The sequence below is a fragment of the Alligator sinensis genome, unplaced genomic scaffold, assembly GCF_000455745.1.
Source record: "Alligator sinensis unplaced genomic scaffold, ASM45574v1 scaffold535_1, whole genome shotgun sequence".
NCBI lineage: Eukaryota > Metazoa > Chordata > Crocodylia > Alligatoridae > Alligator > Alligator sinensis.
The window spans coordinates 1,893,411-1,913,181 of NW_005842157.1; the positions used below are offsets into that span (position 1 = coordinate 1,893,411).

Consider the following 19,771-nt stretch of genomic DNA (forward strand, 5'->3'; position numbering starts at 1 on the left):
CCCCCCCCCCCTTGTGCTTTACTTTCAGCTCAGCAAGCCCCTATACCAAGCCCAGTGCACACCCAGAAGAGGTCTTGTTTACCCAACATCTGTATAGACTGGGCCTTCCAGTGGGGCTTTTTGGTGCTTTTGTCTCAGCTAATTGAATCAGCTTTAGATAAAAGCGCCAAAAAGCCCTATTGAAGTGCCTGATATGTATAGAAGCTGCGGAGCTGGGTCAAACTACAGCATGTCCTTTTCCACTAAAGCACTGTTTTTTTTTCTTTTTCTTTTTACATCTGTAAGCAGAGAGGGTGTTCTGCTTGAGTTCTCTGAGGGGCTCAGTATTGTAGGTATTCACACATTGTGCCTAGTGCCTGTTGACAAAGTTGGCCAAAATGCAGTTCTGGTTCTGTTCTTTTAGAGGAGGTGGGAGTGGTTCTTTAATGCTCTAATCTAACGGTTAAAGCACTTCTTTAGGATTGAGTCTTTCATTAGCCTGTAGGCTACCCACATTTCCTTCATTCTAGGAGAGGGATGTAAATAACTTACAATTCGGTTGTTTGGATAGGGGTCCCCCATTGAATCTTGTAGTTTTTTTGTGCATTCCTAGGACTAATAAGAGCACAAGAAACAGCATAACTCTGTAGCTTTGTGTTTATGGCACTGGCCTGAGATGAATGGACTCCTTAGGTTTTTGCTTCTAGAATTGCTCTACTTCCCATTCAATGCTCATTGGATGGCTGCTTTCAAAATACCTTTCCCTTCCTTCTCGTCTCCTCCCTGCGCAATGTAATGCTGTTTATAGTGCCTTGAACATGTACCTTATTGGAAAAATGAATGGGATTTACTGGATGTTATATTCCCTTAATTTCAGGACGATTGGAGACCTACTAGGTGAAGCTAAAGCTAGTGGTAATCTGGGGAACACCTTAAAAGTGCTTGGGAATTTTGAAGAAGCTATTGTTTGCTGTCAGAGGCACTTAGATATTTCCCGAGAACTTAATGACAAGGTAAGAATAGGGATTACTTGCTTTGCTATCAGCCTGGCTGTAACTTTATGAATAGTTAATAGAATGTGTACTAAATTTACCAGTGACCCTCCTTACAATGGTCTTTCAAAAACAACCTGTCACCTTTTTGAGGTACCTGCATTCAGTCAAATAAAAGATGAAGTCTGCCCCCCTCCCCCCCCCCCCAACATAGGAAAGAGAGCCCTTCATCTTAAATTTGTGTACAAGTAAACCTCATTAAATACATTGTCTCTCATTAAACTTTCGCATTTCCAATTATTCTGTTTTTTCACCAGCCTTAAATGTCTGGCAAACATCACCAAACAGGGCCACAAACAGTTTTCTCAGAATCCCTGTTGCCCCCTCTTTCAGTCTGTCAGATATGATTAGTGTGGCCCTGCTCTCCATGAGGTGGATCCAAATCAGGTTGCCCTATGCCTCATCTGCATATAAATTTCTGAAAGATCCCAGGATTTGAGACACGAACACCCAGTTCCAGTGGGAGCTAATTAACACCTGGATCCTTTGTAGCAGGTGTCTCAAGTACACACACTACTGAGCAGTGCTGAGCTATGGAGTCACCATGGCTTGAAACACTGTTGAGTCTGTTGGGGCCCAGCCCAGTTAACTGTATGGTAAATCCTTTTTTGGCTTTGGACTCATATCGTGCTTGGTTTGTACTCTCTATAAGCAGGTACAAAAGTGATGCTTAGAAGTGTATTTATGGAGTGTCTGTGCTGAAATGTGCAGCAGCTTCAAGAAAGCTAAAATGCTTCAGTTCTCCCAGCTTTATTTTCCCTGCTGTTGCAGTGGGAGGGGGGCAATTCAAGGCAAGTTTGAATTGCAAGTTTGACTTGCAATCAGGAAAATCCTGTTTGGATTCTATACCTGGAAAATTATAACAACACATTTATAAATTTTCCATATATAGAATCTAATTATTGGGGGGGGGTCATCTTATATTCAAGTAAATATGGTAATTAAATATAAATTATTCAGTGATTTATCCCAGAAATCCAGATCTGACTAGAGTCAAGGGGTAGGTCCTATCTAGAAGCCTACCATTTGTATGTTATAAATGTCAAGGAAGTTATGTAATTTAGTAACCTGTTCCCCCCCACCTTTTTTCTCCCCTTGCCATTGCTTCATTTTTAACAGTAATAGGTCTCAGCTTCAGAGATTTTTGTGTAATTCTTAGCCATGATAAAGAGAGTAAGTGAGTTTCCTTGTTGTGGTATATCTAAACTGTAACTTTGTGTAAAGGCTTATACTTAGTTTTACACACCTATAATCGAACCTACTCATAACCATTAAATGTTCATGAGTTGCAACCTTTGAGAAATTTGCAGACCAAGCACTTGGTTAACTTAGAGTTAAGCTTCACCAATGCTGCCTTTTGTCTGACCATCTAAAATTTGGCCCATTGATCCTACCACAGATTCCCTTGAAATGCCTCAGTTTTCAAGATACCCTGAATCACAACATAGATTTTTAGGCATTTAAACAACCATTTTCTAAACGGCAATGTAATTCAAGTTATAGTAGCACTACTACCCCACTGATATTTAAGAATACCTCCTATTTGGCCCAGTGTCTCATGATTGATAAAGGAGTCCCAGTCTCGTGATTTTTTTTATATCATGTGTTAAAGACTGTGACTAAAAATTGCCGTCTTAGGAGGACTCCTGTTCCTTCTCTCCTGGGTAAAATCTGTCAACTTGTCAGAACCGTCTCTGTGCTGAGCCTGGAACTGTCACCAGGATACAGGCTCCACCCATTCACTCCCCTTCCATCTGCGCCAAATTCCCAACATGAAGTAATGGAGCTGGCTTTGAGAGATCTGAACATGTGCCCAAGGCTCACACAGGCAGTCTATGTTGGGTATGCTCAAGACTGCTGCCCAGTGGCTACTTTGCCTCATTTATGATACTTGGCATGTGCAGAGCAGGAGGGAGTGGTTGAGGTGCGCCTCATGGCAGTGCTCCCAGACTCAGCAGCATAGACAAGCCCTATGTCTCAGTCTGTTCTACTACTGTTGGGTGGGGCAGTCTCTCTTCCCTTCTGCCAGTGCCTTGGATGCAAGTTGTTTGCCTTCAAGGCTTTAACTACTTTGAAGAAACCTGCAGGTTTGAATGCAATTACCTGGGAAGTGTTGTGGGTAGGAGCACCAAAGCCAAGGGCTTGCATCCTTGTTGGGATGCTTGGGATGTGGTGTGACAGTGTTTAAAAAATGGTCATACATGTATGAATTAATAGTTGGCGAGCTTTTTTTCCTTTCCCTGTTTGATTGTAAGTCTTGTACAGTACATCTCTGCAGAAAACTGTGAAATCCTTTTGACACCTGGTTTTGTATTATAGGTTGGAGAAGCCAGAGCACTTTATAATCTGGGAAATGTGCATCATTCCAAAGGGAAAAATGTAGCCTGTGCTGGGACTCATGATCCAGGAGAACTTCCCGATGATGTAAAGGCTGCATTACAAAAAGCTGCAGATTATTATGAGTGAGTAATATTTTAAAGGGTTGTGACAGAGGATTTCTTTGGCAAGTGATTCTGCTCTCCTAAGTAGCTTAATACAGGGGTGCTGAACATGCACAGAAATCTGAATCCAACCCCCAGCAGCAGCCAAATGTCTGGGAGAGACCCACAGCACTGGAGCTCCAGTAGCACTGCAGCTTGTTACCACAATGGCAGCCAAGTGCCTGCGATGTCAGGCTTCTTCCCACAATGCTGCTGGGGCTCCAGCACTGTGGCTCTCACAGCTTGGCTACCACATACCCAGGCAAGAGCAGTGGTGATGGAGCCCCAACAGCACTGCAGGAAGAAGCCCAGCACCACAGCTGGTTCTTATGGCAGCAGCCAAGTACTTGAAATGCCAGGCCTCTTCCCGCTGGGTGTTGGGGTGGGCACTGGATCCAGCAGGGAGGGAGAGAGTGGGGGTCTGTAGGGCTAGCCTCATCATTTATCCAGCCAATGCACTTGTCCCACACCATTTAGGAGTTTGATACCCATGGGTTAATACATCTGGAGACCTGTAGTGGTGTGAACTAAACTCCAAAATAGTACCATTTAGTTGTAAAAACAGAATATGTCAGCTAATGGGATATTTTCTTAAATCACTTAAAGGAGGAAAAAGTGATACCTGGTATTGTTTTGTTTAAATTTAAGGGTGGTTTTGCTTTCATTCTTCTACTGTAATACTCATCAGGTGGTAACATAGGTAGAGTTACTCCCGTATTTTATTGCCCTGTTATCTTGGCAACCAGGCTGAGATATGAGAAGTAAGACTTGAATATCAGCCATCTGTGCTTGATGTTGGGGTTTTTTTTTCTGAAGTAATTTCTCCCTTCCTATGCTATGGAAGGGAGAATGAATTCTCTTCAGACTGGGTAAGTTTTAATTTGAGTCAGACATCTACTTGCATTTTACTGGGTATGCCTAGTGTAGCCTAAAGGCTACTAAACCAATAAAAATAAAACCTGCCACCTCCCTTTGATTTTATTTTTTAAATCTATCTTCCTGTTTAACAATCTTCTAGTGTCCTATGATCAGTGTTATCTTATACATTGTTTCCCCTCTTCTCCCTCCTTTTCTCTCCCTTTCCTCCCCACTCCAAACAGGGAAAACCTGACTATAGTGACAGAGCTGGGTGACAGAGCAGCCCAGGGACGTGCCTATGGAAATCTGGGTAATACGCACTATCTTCTGGGCAACTTTAGGAGTGCTGTCATAGCCCACGAACAGGTACTACTGTGGAATTTTGCTTACTCTAGTAAATTACTTTCTAGTTGATTGACTGATCTTTGTTATATTTTTGTATTGTCTCTGAGTTTTTAAATGCTAAATGACCATAGAGCACTTAAACTTATTTATAATACAAAGTCAGCGTTGCTGGTTCTTTTCAACGTGTTGTCTTTTCAGGAGTTGTGTAACTGCACAAAGATTGAAGTGAATTGTTAATATTTTTAAGCATGTTTTCACATGTCATCTGTTTGAGATGTATGCAATAAGAAACCAGGTACATCAATAAGATGTCTTTGCTTATTTATTCTTTAGCGTCTCCTAATTGCAAAAGAATTTGGTGATAGAGCAGCTGAAAGAAGAGCATACAGCAATCTTGGAAATGCATATATATTCCTGGGGGAATTTGAAACTGCTTCTGAATACTACAAGTTAGTCCATTTTACTTGTTATATGTAAATATAGTACCAAGGCACTTTTGCATAATCAAAATAGTGAAGCTTTTCACTCTGTTAACTATAATTATGCCTAGCACTTGGTTTGCTGCTTTCAACTAATCCATATACCTATGTGGATGTAATTATACAAAATTTAGCAGAGTAATCTAATTCTAATCTTTAGTTTAATTTTAATGGGACTATTCAACTCTTTCTAAAAGAGAGGAAGTCTGGCTCTTGTATATATCTTCGTGTATACTTTCTTTAGAGGATTTTTAAACAGACGCTTCTCAATGTGAATAACTGTTTCTTTCCTTATCTTCTGCACAGCAAGGTAAATATAGTTGCTGCATGAAGTTAAAATATATCTGTCTTTTAGATTAGTTGCATGGGCTACATATTTGAGTTCAGATGTTAACTTTGAAACTCAGGACTTCTCACATTTCCACAGGGACCAAACCTTACCTGAGCACCAGGCAAAGAAAATTTGCTCAACTGTGAACTCAAGTCAGTCCATGTTATAGAGTAAGACTGACTGGCTTCTAAGTATTTTACAAATAAAGCATATACTCTAGCTGTTCTAATGTTGATACTAAACTGTCAAGTTAATTCTGTACTTTTTTCCAGAATGTAAAGAAAATCAGCTAAAAATGCAATAGTGAAGCAACTGGCTGAAGTTAAAAAAGTCATTTTCAGGGATCAGTCCTGCTGTTAGGGAAGTAAATGGGATTTTTTGTGTTATTTTAAAATAAGACTTAAATGGGGGAGGAAAAATTGGAATAATTGTCCTGTGAGACTAACACCAGTTAATGATTTAGTTGTGACCCAAGAGTTAATGGAACTATGAGTGGATTTAGATTTTAATTTTATCTTGTTGCACCTATATAACTGTATCAATGTACGTTTCAGAATACAGGCAACCCCCCGCTTAACGCTGTTCACTTAGCGCTATTTCGCTATAATGCTCATTTTAAATTGATACCTGATTTCACTTAGCACTCAACGAGTTTCATTATAATGCTTGCGGTTGCCATCTTGGGTCATTAAAAACAATTGTGGTCACCACCTTGGGTCACCAAGTACTTTCAGTTTCGCTTAACCCTTGTTTTGCTTACCACTTGTTTTTTCAGGAACCAGTTAAGAGCGCTAAGCGGGGGTTGCCCATAGAATTTTTCCCCAAATGTTTTGTGATGCCTGTATTTTAGGAAGACGTTACAACTGGCTCGACAACTTAAGGACAGAGCTGTAGAAGCACAGGCTTGTTACAGCCTTGGAAATACATATACTTTGCTCCAAGACTATGAAAAGGCAATTGACTATCATCTGAAACACCTTACAATTGCTCAGGAGCTGAATGATAGGTAACTACTGTAAGCCTTTATCCTATACTTAGTGTACAGAGGTAGTAGAATTGTGACTGCTTTTGCTATGCGTCTTCTGTATATAGAAGGTGAACTGACATGATTTTGAGTTTCCATGTGGACTGGATCATGCCCTTTTGAAAAAAAAATGGTAGCCTTAAAGTCATCATAGTAATGAATTCTGAGATGAAAAGTAGAGTTTTACTTATATGAAAGCTAAGAGACTTATGGTTTTGCTGTCACTGTCAAATTATCTTCGTACCATGATGTAAGTATTTTGGTAAGATCAGTAGCTATGACATCTGCCCTTTACCTTGAAATCATAAGTGCTTTTACTTCTAGTTGTCTCACAACAATAGATGCAGAAGGAAGTCCATTAATATGGTACAGGAATTATGTTTTAAAATGGAAATCATTTTAAGACCTGATATTCAAATATGCAGTGCTGCTAAAATTGATTTATGATTGTTTTAACATTATTTATTTGTAGAGGGAGAGAGACACCCTAAGAATAAATAATGCAAATCAAGCAAAGCTAATGAAATGGATTGTGAAATGTCATCCAACTCCTTGGTTCTTTCCACCATTGAATAGTACTTTGTCAGTTATGAGTCACAATGTTCACAAGGTAGAAATCCAAAGATCTGACCATGATGAAGCTCCCCATCTTAATATGCAAATTTAGAAATACAGCCATTTTAATATTCAGGTAAAAAGTCATCTAGCAGTGACAACGACTTCTAATGTCTTGGTATTAGAAATGGAGGCTGTCTTACCTGAACCGGCAGTAGTACTGTGATTCTGACCCAAAATCTAATGTTATAAAATTGTGACCCCTGGTGTTTGAGCATTAACAAATCCAGCAGCTGCATATTTGCTTACACTGTTTTGCAGAATCGGTGAAGGAAGAGCATGTTGGAGTTTAGGAAATGCATACACGGCATTGGGAAATCATGACCAAGCTATGCATTTTGCAGAAAAACACTTGGAAATTTCAAGAGAGGTATGACTTGCTTTGATTGTTGGCTTTTTCTCTTGAAGATTTTTCATTTGTCCGGTGCTCTCTTTATGAAGGGGAAACATTTTTAAAAACCTAAGTTGAAGCCATATTGTCAGGGCAGGAGCAGGTGATAATAAATGTACAGTGGGTACACTAAATGAGTCTAAAAATGAAAAATATTTATAAAGAAAAGTTGCCTGTTACTGAGGAAAGCATGCTTTGTGTCTAATGTGTTAGAAAAAACCATCTGGGAGCAACCTTTCTCTCTGAAAATTTCACCTCTCTGGTGAAATCAGTTCTAAACAGACAGTCATGGAAAATTTCCAGAATAAAAGATGAAAATGTTTGCATGGCAGGAGTATGAGACAAAGTAATGGGATAGAGGGCTAGAATGTGGGATAGATGCCTGTAGTTGAATTTGTGGAACTATATTTGGTTGCAGGTAGGGGATAGAAGTGGAGAATTAACAGCAAGACTTAACCTCTCAGACCTTCAAATGGTGCTTGGTCTGAGCTATAGTACAAATAATTCCATCATGTCGGAAAGCCATGCTGTAGATGCTAGCTTGAATGGTAAGTGCTTACTTCCAGGATATTTTTTTAACAGTGAACTTCAGAAGAAAAACAATTCATTGTTTGCCATGTGCTTATCCTTTATTGTGTACAAATGCTTCTGTCTGGCTTTCTTGCTATTCTTAACCAAGAAAAAAGATTCCTTTTGCTTGCAATATTGGACACCTTGGCCCTGGCATTATGGTGTTAGGGCTGCATCCTGGGCTGTCCCTCTCTCCCAAAATTGATTAGCCTTGGGAATCTGAACCTTCCTCAACCACTTCATTTGGAGGGGGTGACACCCCCCCCCCCCCCAAAAAACATGATACCCTTATTTGGGGGGGGGGCCCCCCCCCCCCCCCCCCAAGTAAGACTGTTCAAGCCATTTCCATTAAGGGGAAAAAGAAAACACATTTGTTTTGTATCTTAACAGAACGTACCAAGTTTGGCAATTCCCCTTCTTCCCCCGCCTGCTTTTTGCTTTTTTGCTTTGCAGTACTCTATTCTTTTTATGGAAAGCAACAGCTTTTTTGACCATTTGAGATAATCTGCCTTGCCCTTTTCACCATAGCATTTGTACCACCTCTGATGCTGACAATAGAAATGGGAGACTCTTGCTCCTGTCCATCTAAGATCCATAGCCTTCTGGCTTTGCCTCTCATATATATTTGCTCTCACCTCTTCAAAAGTCACAGCTCACCTCTACAAAAATAACTTGTATTACACTAAATAGTAAATGTCACTTGGATGCCAGAGCTTAGAATTCCTAGTCCAAGAATCATACGGCACCCCAAATATGTGCATGTTTCTATACTAATTAGTTTTCAATTCTGAAAGGAAGAATATTACTTAAACTGATTAAACTGCATCATTTTGGAACTTAAATTGTTATATCCTAGAGGTTTTGTTGTATACCATAGTTCACTTTTGAAGTGTGCAAAATGATTTTCCTTCCTTTAAGGAGCCAATTATTTAAATATCTGTATTTCTTCTTAAAGGTACTAAGCCTAGGGTAGGACGCCGTCACAGTATGGAAAACATGGAGCTTATGAAATTAACACCTGAAAAGGTACGCATGTTCTTTTTTGTGATTCCTGTTCTGGCCAATAGGGTTACAGTAATATTTCATATCTTTTTAACCTACTGTTGCTGTAAAATAGCTATTGTGGAATAATTTGTGTGGGGGGGTTCACCTTCCTCAGTTGTTGGGTGCTGGCAGCCAGCGGGACCTGGGGATTTTGACTGGAGTGCGTCAGTGGTCCTGCTGGGATTAAAATTCATGGCTTCCTGGCTAGAGGGTTATCACTATCTGCTCAGGGTTGGACTGATTTCCCCATTTAGGATCAGTAAGGAATTTTACCCCATGGTTAAACTGGTACAGACTGCAAAGGCTTTTACCTTTCTCTGTAGTGTGGGGGGATGTGGCCCTCTTCTGGGACTTCTTGAGAGCATTTTAACAGTGCTTGCTGTAGCAGAAGACTGACCACTGTTGTCCCCTCCCCACTTTACCCATGGCAGGCTTGGGTGTTTTTGGTGTCTTTGGGCAATGTTTCTTGTAGTTGTGTAGCAGGGTAGATTGAGTAGTTTTAGGATTTTACATGTGGTAGTGTGGAGAGGAATGATCCTGCCTTGAGCAGGTGGTTGAACTAGATGACTTCTGGAGGTCCTTCCAGTCCTGCTTTTCTATTACTGTATTTGTTAAATATTTGCAGTTTCTATTCTGTGCTTCTCCTAGGATAGAGTGGAGACATAGCAGCATCAGGTCAGCTGAACTGCAGTACTGTTAAAGCAGTATGGTTGTCTTGACTGTGCACTCATATCTGAGTAGGTTAATGTTACCGTGAGCTATTCCTAAGTTACGTCCTTGAGAACTTTACATTTTGGCAGCCAGCTTCATAGGAAGCCATGCTGCTGCTGGCTGACAGTTGCGCAACAAAAGTATTTCTGAACTCTGCACAGCTTTTTGTGAAGAAGCTCTAAAAACCTTCTCCATCATCAATTGAGAGCTAAACAACTATTATATGAGGGTTTTCTCAGGTTGCCATTTATTCCCAAATCACTGATTTATTCTTTTTTTTCTTTTTAGAAAATACTTTTGAATGGCATGTTTTGGGATACAGATATGCCATGTGATGTACCTGATTTCTTTAAGCAAGAAAGGAAAACATTGATGAACAATTAATTCTTTGCTTTGCTTTTATTAGATGATTTGAGGCTGTCCCTTGCCCATTTTATATATCAAACTCAGTGTGAGGGGCAGGAAGCTTGTGTGGTCTCAGTATAAAACTGGCTGTCTTTGAGTCCATGGATTTTAATCTGCCATGTTATCACTTTTCCAAATCACTGGGCTGGCCTGGGATTTTTTTAAGTCATGAAATGTAACATCTGGAAAATACCAACAGAGCATGCCAAATCCTTCTGTATGTCTGTAGCAGCCAGCATGCTCACATTTCCTGTCAGGTACAATGCAGGAAAAGCATTTTTAATACATATGTAACCAAATGGCTTGCAACTCGAACACATTACAAACAGTGTGTTCTCTTACTATTGACATGCGATTAGACTCGTTTGGGAAGACTGTTTTAGGCTGGTATTTCCATGTCAGAGGTTGAAACAGTATTAAATTCATCACTTCAGAACCAGTGGAGTTGCTCCTGGTGAATTTGTCCTATAATCCTTCTGATGCAAATCAGTATACCATATGATAAATTGAACCTTATAATCCATGTGCCATGTAGAAAAGTTATTCTACTAGAATGACCTTGTTTAAAGTCCTTGTGCATTGTTGTGTCCTGTCATGGCTTGTTATGGTGGTTGTTATGAATGTAACTGTTTTAAGTTACTTGTACCTCTACCCAGACTCGCAGACATTAAGAAAAGCTGCAATGCAATATTAATATCGCTTCAGATAATCAAGGACTACGCAGCCACAGGTTAAGTGATTCAGTCTAGGAATTAAAGTTTTGTTTGTTCACTTTACCACCAGAGATGTATAGAATGAAGATTAGTTTCTGTTGTTCTTCCCATTAGTGAAGTAGCAAAGACAATAGATGGCAACATATGTAAAGAAATTAGAATGCCAGTTTGGTGACTCTTTTTTTCTCTTAGGTTCAGAACTGGAACAGTGAAATTCTTGCTAAGCAAAAGCCCCTGATTGCCAAACCTTCAGCAAAATTGCACTTTGTAAATAGACTAAAAGGCAAAAAATACAAAAACGGCACCTCTTCCAAAGTTCTGCAGGATGCCAGTAATTCAATCGATCACCGACTTCCAAACTCTCAGAGGGTAGGTTTGGAGAGGCAGGATTTTCATAATTTAAAAAAAAAATTCTATGTGAAAGTTTATATTAGTTTTAATTCTTAATCTGTGCGATTAAACTATGCAATCTCAAGGCATTGAGTAGAGAACCATCTTTGTGTTGGGTGGGTTCAATTACATATTACGTTTGAAATATGAAAAGTCAAAAAATAAGCTAACTTAAGGAGAAATGCAAGGCAAAAAATATTTATTTGTGCTTATGTGTCTTGGTGCAGCTACTGGAAATGTCTGCCTTACCCCTGATGCGTTTATTAACTGGTGTTTTGGTTTTTTTAAATAAACAAACTTCCATGCGCAGACTCACATTATTGATTTGGCCACCTACATTTTAACTTTGGTTTTAAAGCCACGCAAGCGCACACATGCATTGCAAAGATGAAACTGCCATGTCTTCTGCTTTACAGTTCAATAGTAATCCAAAGCTGCCCTAACTCCTGTCTTTTCAGAAAAACAGCCCTGACATGATTGGAGACGAAGGGTTTTTTGACTTGCTGAGCCGATTTCAGAGTAACAGGATGGATGACCAGAGGTGCTATTTCCAGGAGAAGAACAGACTGACAGCAGCTGCAGCAACATCAACTTCCTCTACTCCAGCCAAAACAATGAGAAAATGTAACTTTTTATTGTAGGAAAATATCCCCTAATCCATATATATTTTGGATTGGATTCATAAAAGAGCACACGCTCTTAAAACTATTTTGACTAAAATAAACAGATTACTATTTCTGCATGGATATTTCCAAGGTAACTTGGGTTTTTTTCTTCTCTGCAGCTTTTTCTACTTCCATGGTCTCACCGCACACTGATGAATTCTTAGACTTACTTGCTAGCTCTCAGAGCCGCCGCCTAGATGATCAGCGGGCCAGCTTTAACCATCTACCCGGCCTTCGCCTGAATCATCATAACAGTCAGTCTGTCCTTGGACACCTCATGGCAAGCAGTAACAGAGAGCCAGATGATGATTTTTTTGATATCCTAATAAAATGTCAAGTAAGTCACTTAAAAAAATAAAGAAAAATGTGCAGAATGAAGTGGGTTTCAGGAGTTGGGTGTGCACAGTTGTAGAAGTCACTTAAGTAATCTACTCTCTTTAGGGCTCATTTCCCTCATTTCTAGAATAGGAACACCTTTAAGGTTGTAGATGAAAAGGATCCCTCAACTGCTACATATTGTGATACAGGCAGGGTAGGGAAAAATAGCCAGTGGATCTTACTGTTTTGATCCTTTGCCACTGAAATATTTATGCACTTATAACATTTGAAAGCCTCTTACTACTGGAAGTGTTGGGCTCTAGTTTCAACCAGCATATAAAACATCCCAGGTAAAACAGAGGGGATGACACCAATTATCTTTGGTGGTCTTTAAGAGAAGGCTGGATAGGCATCTGGCTGCGGCCATCTGACCCCAGCACCCTTTCCTGCCTAGACAGGGGGTCGGACTTGATCTGTGGAGGTTCCTTCCAAACCTTAGCATCTATGAATCTTACCCTAATGGAGCAATTGATTATTTCTAATACAAAGCTGATACACTAAAAAGGTCATAGGCTGAGTCAAGAGGAAAATGGAATAAAATCATTAATTCCTTTTCTTGCAGCTAAGACTGCTGATCCTAAATCTACTGCAGTAGTTGGTATGACGCTGTATCAAAACGTGGAATTGAAATTAAAAAATCTAATCCGTCTTCTGTAACCATAAAAAGATCTGCATGACTTCTAGCTAACCGGCATCCATAGTATGTTTGTCGGCATGTTTATACTACACTAGCTGAAACCTGCAAAACACTTGCGATTACATTTTTACGGCAAAAGTATTTCTTTAAATACAGGATTTTTAGTTATCCTTTGACCAAATCAAAACTTCTCACCCTCGAAAACACTACATAAAGCTGTCCATGTGTAAACACAGGCTTAGGAGTATAAATACATATTTTGTCAAAAGTCTGACGTTATGACTTGTTTATAGTCATAGAATAAGAGGACCCTTGTACACATAACTAAGGGCCCTTGTACATGTGAGGAAATTGGCACTTTTAGTGGTTTAATTGCCCTTCTTAACATTTTAATTATGTAACAGTGTAGATGTTCGGCAGTATGTTGCAATTAAATTTTGTACCAGTGTTCATGTTCAGCAGTGTATTTTGATTTAAATAACTTTTTTACATAGCAAACTAAAACACACCCCATGTATCTTAGTTTGCTATGTAACCAATTACAGCAATATTTGTCATGTGTACAAGTGCCCTATCTGGAGAAGGTGGTGGGGACCGTGCACAGGACGCGGGAAGCTTGGGCTTGCCGGGCTTCCAGGGCCCCGTGCACCATCCCTGCTGCCAGCCACCCTCCTGCTGTCCTCCTGGGGCAGCCAGCCAGTTCCCAGGTGGCAGGAAGGCAGCAGGGATGGTGCACAGTGTGCTGGAAGCCGGCTAAGCCCGGGCTTTCCCGAGCACACCCAGGCTTCCAGTGCACTGTTGGATCCAATGGATACTGCCTACAAGCTGGGGCTGCACCACCGCCACAGAGGGAAGCACTATGACCTGGTGTGCCAGCTCACATGGGCAGGCTTCACCGAGAGGAGCGGGGGATCTGATCTTTTTTTTTTCTTCTGGAGCCTGCTGGCATCTCCCGTGGTCAGGGAGTGAGCCACTGGTGGATTGTGCTGGCACCCCCTGACCCGGCAGTCCCAGTAGGCACTGAGGCCCGCCACAGCTCAGAAGCTGCTCGCAGCTTGACCCCCAGCTGTGGGAGAGGTGGGCAGGCTCGGGAGGGGAGGGGAGAGGAGAGGAGAGGATTGGCCCACTCACTGCTTCCCTTCTCCTCCTCCTTCTCCTCCTCCTCCCCCCCCCGCAGGTAGAGCCTGCTTCCTCTGCAGTGGGGTGCCCTGGTGCTTAATTCTAGCTCTGACTTGCCTGCATGTCTGTTTGAAATGCCTCAGGCTCTGTAATAACACCACACTTATTCTGTCTGTCTGGAGCACTCTGGTTGTTTCAGTAAGCATTGTGATTGGCTGCTGAGACGGCTGATCAGAGTGCTCCGGACAGAATAAATCTATTATTATTAGTGGTCCAAAGTATAATAGGGTAGGCAGAGTTCATTGTTTATTACTGTTTATGAGGTCTGGCTCTTTTCCATTTTGTATAATGTGTGCACCTTAGTTGGCAGAATAAATATATTTATAGGTCATATGAGGTTTGTTTGTTTTGGGGGGGCAGTTCTTTTTTTTTAATAAAACTTACTGGGTCCTTACTGCAAGGAAATTACTAGTTTAAGAAAAGCATGTATATACTAGCTGAAGATAATGGGGACTACACAAATTACCGTGTTTAGGCCAGTACTGATACAGAACATTTAAGTGAGTTAGTATTCTGACTAAGAAGAAGGCTGGAAAATGCTCTTTAAAATGTACTGGCAGGTAAAACTCCTTACAGCAGTCCTCCCTTCGCAAGAAGTCATTAAATGGTATGTTAGCAGAGGGTATAGGTACACTAACTGAAACTGTAAGCTAGATAAGCTTTTAAAGCTGTTCAGTGTTTACTCTGCTTTCAAATTTATTTATAATTTAAAAAAAAGAAAAAAAAAAAGCTCAAATCTACCTCCCCTACCCGTGGGAGCTCAGTTAGCCTGAGCTGGTTTTTAACTTGTGTAATATTCAGCTAACCTGGCAGCTGGTCTCTAATGAATTGTGATCTTGGGTAAGGGGGTAGTACAACTTTCATAGCATTATTTAGTTTGATTTAAAGAGAAGTGTGTCTGTTTGTTTCCTGTTTGATTCCTCATTTAATTGCCTTTAGTTGCAGTGTCTATAATGTGAAACTTGGTTACCATAGCTAAGTATTTACAATTATTGAAGTAGGGTGCAGTTGCAAAAGCCTTGTAATTTCTTCTGTTGGTTATTTCCTATTATAAATCCTTATGCAAGGAAGGAATGGTGCTGAGGAGCCTCGGACATCTCTGATTTCACTTTCATAAAATAGAAATAAAATCCACTACCTGTAGCTTTCCATAAAAAGCACCAAAATACCAACACAAGGAAAATGGATGGTAATTTTGTGCACTGCTGTCATGTTTGCTACTTGCACTGGAAGAGTTACCATTATCTAAATAAATGATGCTCATCCTTTTTAGGCTTCTAGCACCCTTTGTTCATTTTCCAGGAAGTGCAAGTAGGCTTAGACTGAGAAGCAGCTGAAGCAAGAGGGGACACATCTGCCTGCATTGGGTTTATAGGATCAACCTAATACAGGCAGGGCCACCCCCTTCTTCCAAAGCTGCTGCAGCATTGCCCGGCCAGGTGAAACTGCCCCGTGTGCCTGTTTCTAGAAAGTGTGTGCAGGGCTGGACTGGGAAGCAGCTGCAGTAGGAAGAGATACAGATAATGTAGGCAGAAGCAACCCTCCTGGCACAGCCACATCCCCATCTGGTCCTGGACATGCTTCCTGAAAAGAGGTATGTGGGGCAGTTTCACCTGGCCTCTTGTGGCAGTGCTGTGGTATCCCAGGGTACCACAGCACCCTGTTTGAGAGCCACTGAATTAAATGATTGTCTCCATCACTCATTTAGGATAAGAGGTTTTCATTAATCCTTTTAGTCACCATCTAAATGAGAAATATTTACCTTTTATATAAATACTGGGGCATTATGGCACAGAAATGAACTGGATATGCTGTTAACCCTTCCCACTATTCAAGACTTGGTATTAGTATGTTAGGGGAATCTGTTCAGTAAAAGCCAGCACTATTATAGCTAAACAAAAAAAAAACTAAGTTGGAATAAAACAGTCTGTCACTGTCCAGTGTTTCATACCATTGTATGATATTTATTAGCTTACAAGAATTTTATGTTTAAATCTACAGGGTTCCAGATTAGATGATCAAAGATGTGCTCCGCCCCCTGCTGCTACAAAGGGCCCCACTGTACCTGATGAGGATTTCTTCAGCCTTATTTTGCGATCACAGGCTAAGAGAATGGATGAGCAGAGAGTCCTTTTGCCCTCCAATATAGACAGACTAAATTCTAACTGAAAGACTTATTAAAGCAAAGCTATCAGGGGTTTATTGTGTACTGTAACTTTTCAATACATTTCCTTTCTTGTGCAGGGAAAACTATATGCCTTTTAAGGGTGTGTATATATAGCACTAACAGTTGGCTAGCCAATTCAAAGCGCATTGTGTAAATATTTTTTTTTTTTTTTTTTTTTTTTTTTTTTTTTTTTTTTTTTTTTTTTTTTTTTTTTTTTTTTTTTTTTTTTTTTTTTTTTTTTTTTTTTTTTTTTTTTTTTTTTTTTTTTTTTTTTTTTTTTTTTTTTTTTTTTTTTTTTTTTTTTTTTTTAGGGTGGCTCCAAGAGCTGCTCCAATTAAAGCACCAGGAGCATCTCATGTATCAGTCCCCCCGTACTTAAAAATGGCAGTAGGAGCGCGTTAGATAGAGCGTCCCTGCTGGTTTTAAGTGTAGGGATGCTGATATAAAAGATGCTGGAGTGCGGTAATCATGCTCCAGCAGACTCAATTAATCAAGTCTGTTCTGATGCTCTGTAATTACAGTGCCTCAGAGCAGCCTTGCTGCTCGTGTGTAGGCACCCTAAGTGTTTAGCAGCAGCTTTTAACAGTGCTTTTGTAAATGAGCTGGACAAGTCACTGGTAGTACACATCATCCCCTCAACTGGCTTCAGTTAGCGGAGATTTTACTCCATAGGACTTGTATTAAAGGTACTTTTGTCATAATTATGTAGAGTTTTAATCAACTAAAATAATAGTATGTAGCTGAGAAAGCTTGTATATCCTTTAAAACAAATTCTAATTTGTACTTCTGATCTTTCCAGGAAAGATCAATTAGTTCTCGGCGCTGTTCTTTTATACAAGTTTTTGTGTTGTTTTTTTTTTTAAAGGAAACCCTTGAGGAATAAAGTCACCTCACTTTGACTCTGCATGTCTCGCTCTTATTTAACAGTTTAAAAAAGAAAGTGTCTAGCTATGTACTATAATAGTCTCTTTCTAAAACTATGAAAAACCCATGCATTACACACTTGCCATATTTTTAGAAAGCTTATTTATATTCAACAAAGATCTTTAGAAGACTTGATAAACAATTCAAATAGTTTAAAGTAACTTGAGCTTGAAGTAGAGTTGATTAAGTATCAAATTTTTTTGCTTGCACTTTGTACTCTTGTCAGTAGTAGCATTCCACTCGCCAAGAAGATATTAACTGGAGACCTAGAGAGTTGATAGGATGTGTCATGAAATACTGATCATCTGCCAGCTTTGCTCTCCCACTGAATATGTTAAGGTCATTTAACCAGCTCCAAGATGTATATACAGTCTTAATGTTATTCTCAGGATGGAGAACAGCAACTTGCAGACAAAAGGTCCAGACACAGCTGAACCAGTTCTTTGCAGAGTCCATAGTAGCTGCCTGTTATTTGCAGTACCATGCTAAGCTAAAATGTGTGTTTGCCTTGATATAAAACAGGAAGCATGTATTAAACCTATGGAGCAAAGAGAAGCTACCGGAAACAGTTAGACAAGTGTTTGGGCACTTATCCTTGCTTACTGTGATATTAGATACTAAGTGTTACTTACAAAGCAGATTCTGAAATGAGATATTTTTGCCTAACTAAGAGATTTCATAAAACTCTGATAGGAAACTGAGGTTTTTAATATTTTTGAAAGTAAAAAACACACCCAATTCTGGTTCTTATTTAGTTTTTCAAAGAAAATATTTATAGAACAATCACAAAAATCTTCACAAACTAGTTTTCTGCAGTGAGTTTCCACACTGGAATTATCACACCAGTATAAAAAGAATAAACAAAATATAAATTAATTTTATAATGGTATTATAAAGTGTTTTTGACCTGAGCTGTAATACAGGCTCATTCCATGTTGACTAATACTTGCAAATCACATTTTATCTACTATTTTGCTACACACTTGCTTAAGATGCAAGCATATAGCATACAGCCCTACCCTACAGTAAATACTAATTCTAGAGTTACTACTTGAAAAATGTGTCGTAACCTTCCTCCATAAAGCATTGCACAAAATGAGCTGTACCCATTCCCCTACTTTAGTGCTTCTCAACCAGGTGCCACACCGCCCCCTTGGGGGTGTTGCAGTGGTAGAGGCTAGGTACGACTGCCATGCGCACTCCCTCTGCAGTAGGGCTCCCTAATCAGTAGGGATCTACTTAAGGAACCTACTTAAAGCACACCAAGTGCAAATGAAAAATTGCAGGCCACTTGTAGTACCCAGCACCATTTTCACAGTCTTTTTGCAGTGAACTCCCCCTTTGCTCCCCTGATGTGCAGAGAAGTCTGCCTTTTGCGTGACCCTGCCCCTTGTCACTGATTGGCAGAGGCAGGGCTTCATGAAAAGTAGCCATCTTGGCTGCTCCATTTTGGAGCAGCTCACCCCAGCCCTCAAGTAGGTTGCAAAGCCAGGCTAGCAGCCACTAGCTTCTTAATCAAGTATTTTCCAGTGATTCTCTGCAATATCAAAATTTCAGTATGTCCCTACTAAATCAGCCTAATGTGCTGTATGGCACTTCTTAGTCTGGTTCCCCCAATGCTCCTCCAGGAAACGGGCACAAGTAGAACTGTCCCATCTGCTTCTGTTTAGGATGAGCACAGAAGACATCAAACTGTAGCATTACACAGCATGAGGCAGCACCTGCCTCCTTTAGGCTGATTAGAGAACCCTAATGCAGGGGGGAGCATGTGCATGTGATGGCCCTTCCTGGGCTAGATGTGCAGCAGTTTCAGCTGGAGGCAGCAGAATCTGGCTGAGAAGCACTAGTGTAAACTGAGGCAGCACCACCTGGTTTTTCAGCCCAGGGGTGCCACCACATTAAAAAAAAAAAGTGGAGGTTGGGTGCTGTGACTGAAAAGGTTGAAAGACACTGCCCTATTTCATGTCACCAAGAGGGGTGGTAGTGGAAATCTTGCTTGCACAATAAAACTAGCTCCCTGTTGCCTAGCGGTCACATAGTATAATAGAAAACTGCAGGAAGTCAGCTTAAAAGCAGCATAGTCTCTACTCCTTTACTAGAAAGTAAGTTCCAGGATCAATTACTACACCACAGTAATTTTCTCCTGTGTCTGCATCCTTCATTAAGTGCAAGTTTTCTTACCTTTAGAAATGATTTGCTATATCTGTAAAAGTGACTGCCCTTTGAGAGAGAGAGAGAGAGTGATAATTTAAACCTACCTGGACATTCAATTGCTGACCTGAGGGTAGCTGGTCTTAGACCACAAAACTTAAAAAAAAAACAAAACCCAACTGGAATATTAAACTCTGGAATAAGAAATCATCCAGACTGGACTGTGTTAAGTGCAGTCTAAACAGGGAGTCTGGATCTTTACCCTGTTACCTGCTGGATTAGT

The 19,771-nt window shown here is 40.3% G+C and overlaps 1 protein-coding gene across 1 annotated transcript in view; it reads left to right on the top strand.

Moving 5' to 3' along the window:
- Positions 1-16,626, top strand: part of GPSM2 (G protein signaling modulator 2) — a 42,761-nt gene extending 26,135 nt beyond the window's left edge. The window contains exons 4-15 of the mRNA XM_006025649.3: positions 857-992; positions 3,351-3,493; positions 4,612-4,735; positions 5,048-5,163; positions 6,375-6,530; positions 7,425-7,533; positions 7,973-8,102; positions 9,080-9,150; positions 11,190-11,366; positions 11,846-12,011; positions 12,172-12,389; positions 16,248-16,626. Of these exons, the coding sequence (XP_006025711.2) occupies positions 857-992; positions 3,351-3,493; positions 4,612-4,735; positions 5,048-5,163; positions 6,375-6,530; positions 7,425-7,533; positions 7,973-8,102; positions 9,080-9,150; positions 11,190-11,366; positions 11,846-12,011; positions 12,172-12,389; positions 16,248-16,415 (1,714 nt within the window). The 3' untranslated portion in view covers positions 16,416-16,626. The remainder of the gene's footprint in view (positions 1-856; positions 993-3,350; positions 3,494-4,611; positions 4,736-5,047; positions 5,164-6,374; positions 6,531-7,424; positions 7,534-7,972; positions 8,103-9,079; positions 9,151-11,189; positions 11,367-11,845; positions 12,012-12,171; positions 12,390-16,247) is intronic.
- The last annotated feature ends 3,145 nt before the right edge of the window (positions 16,627-19,771 follow it).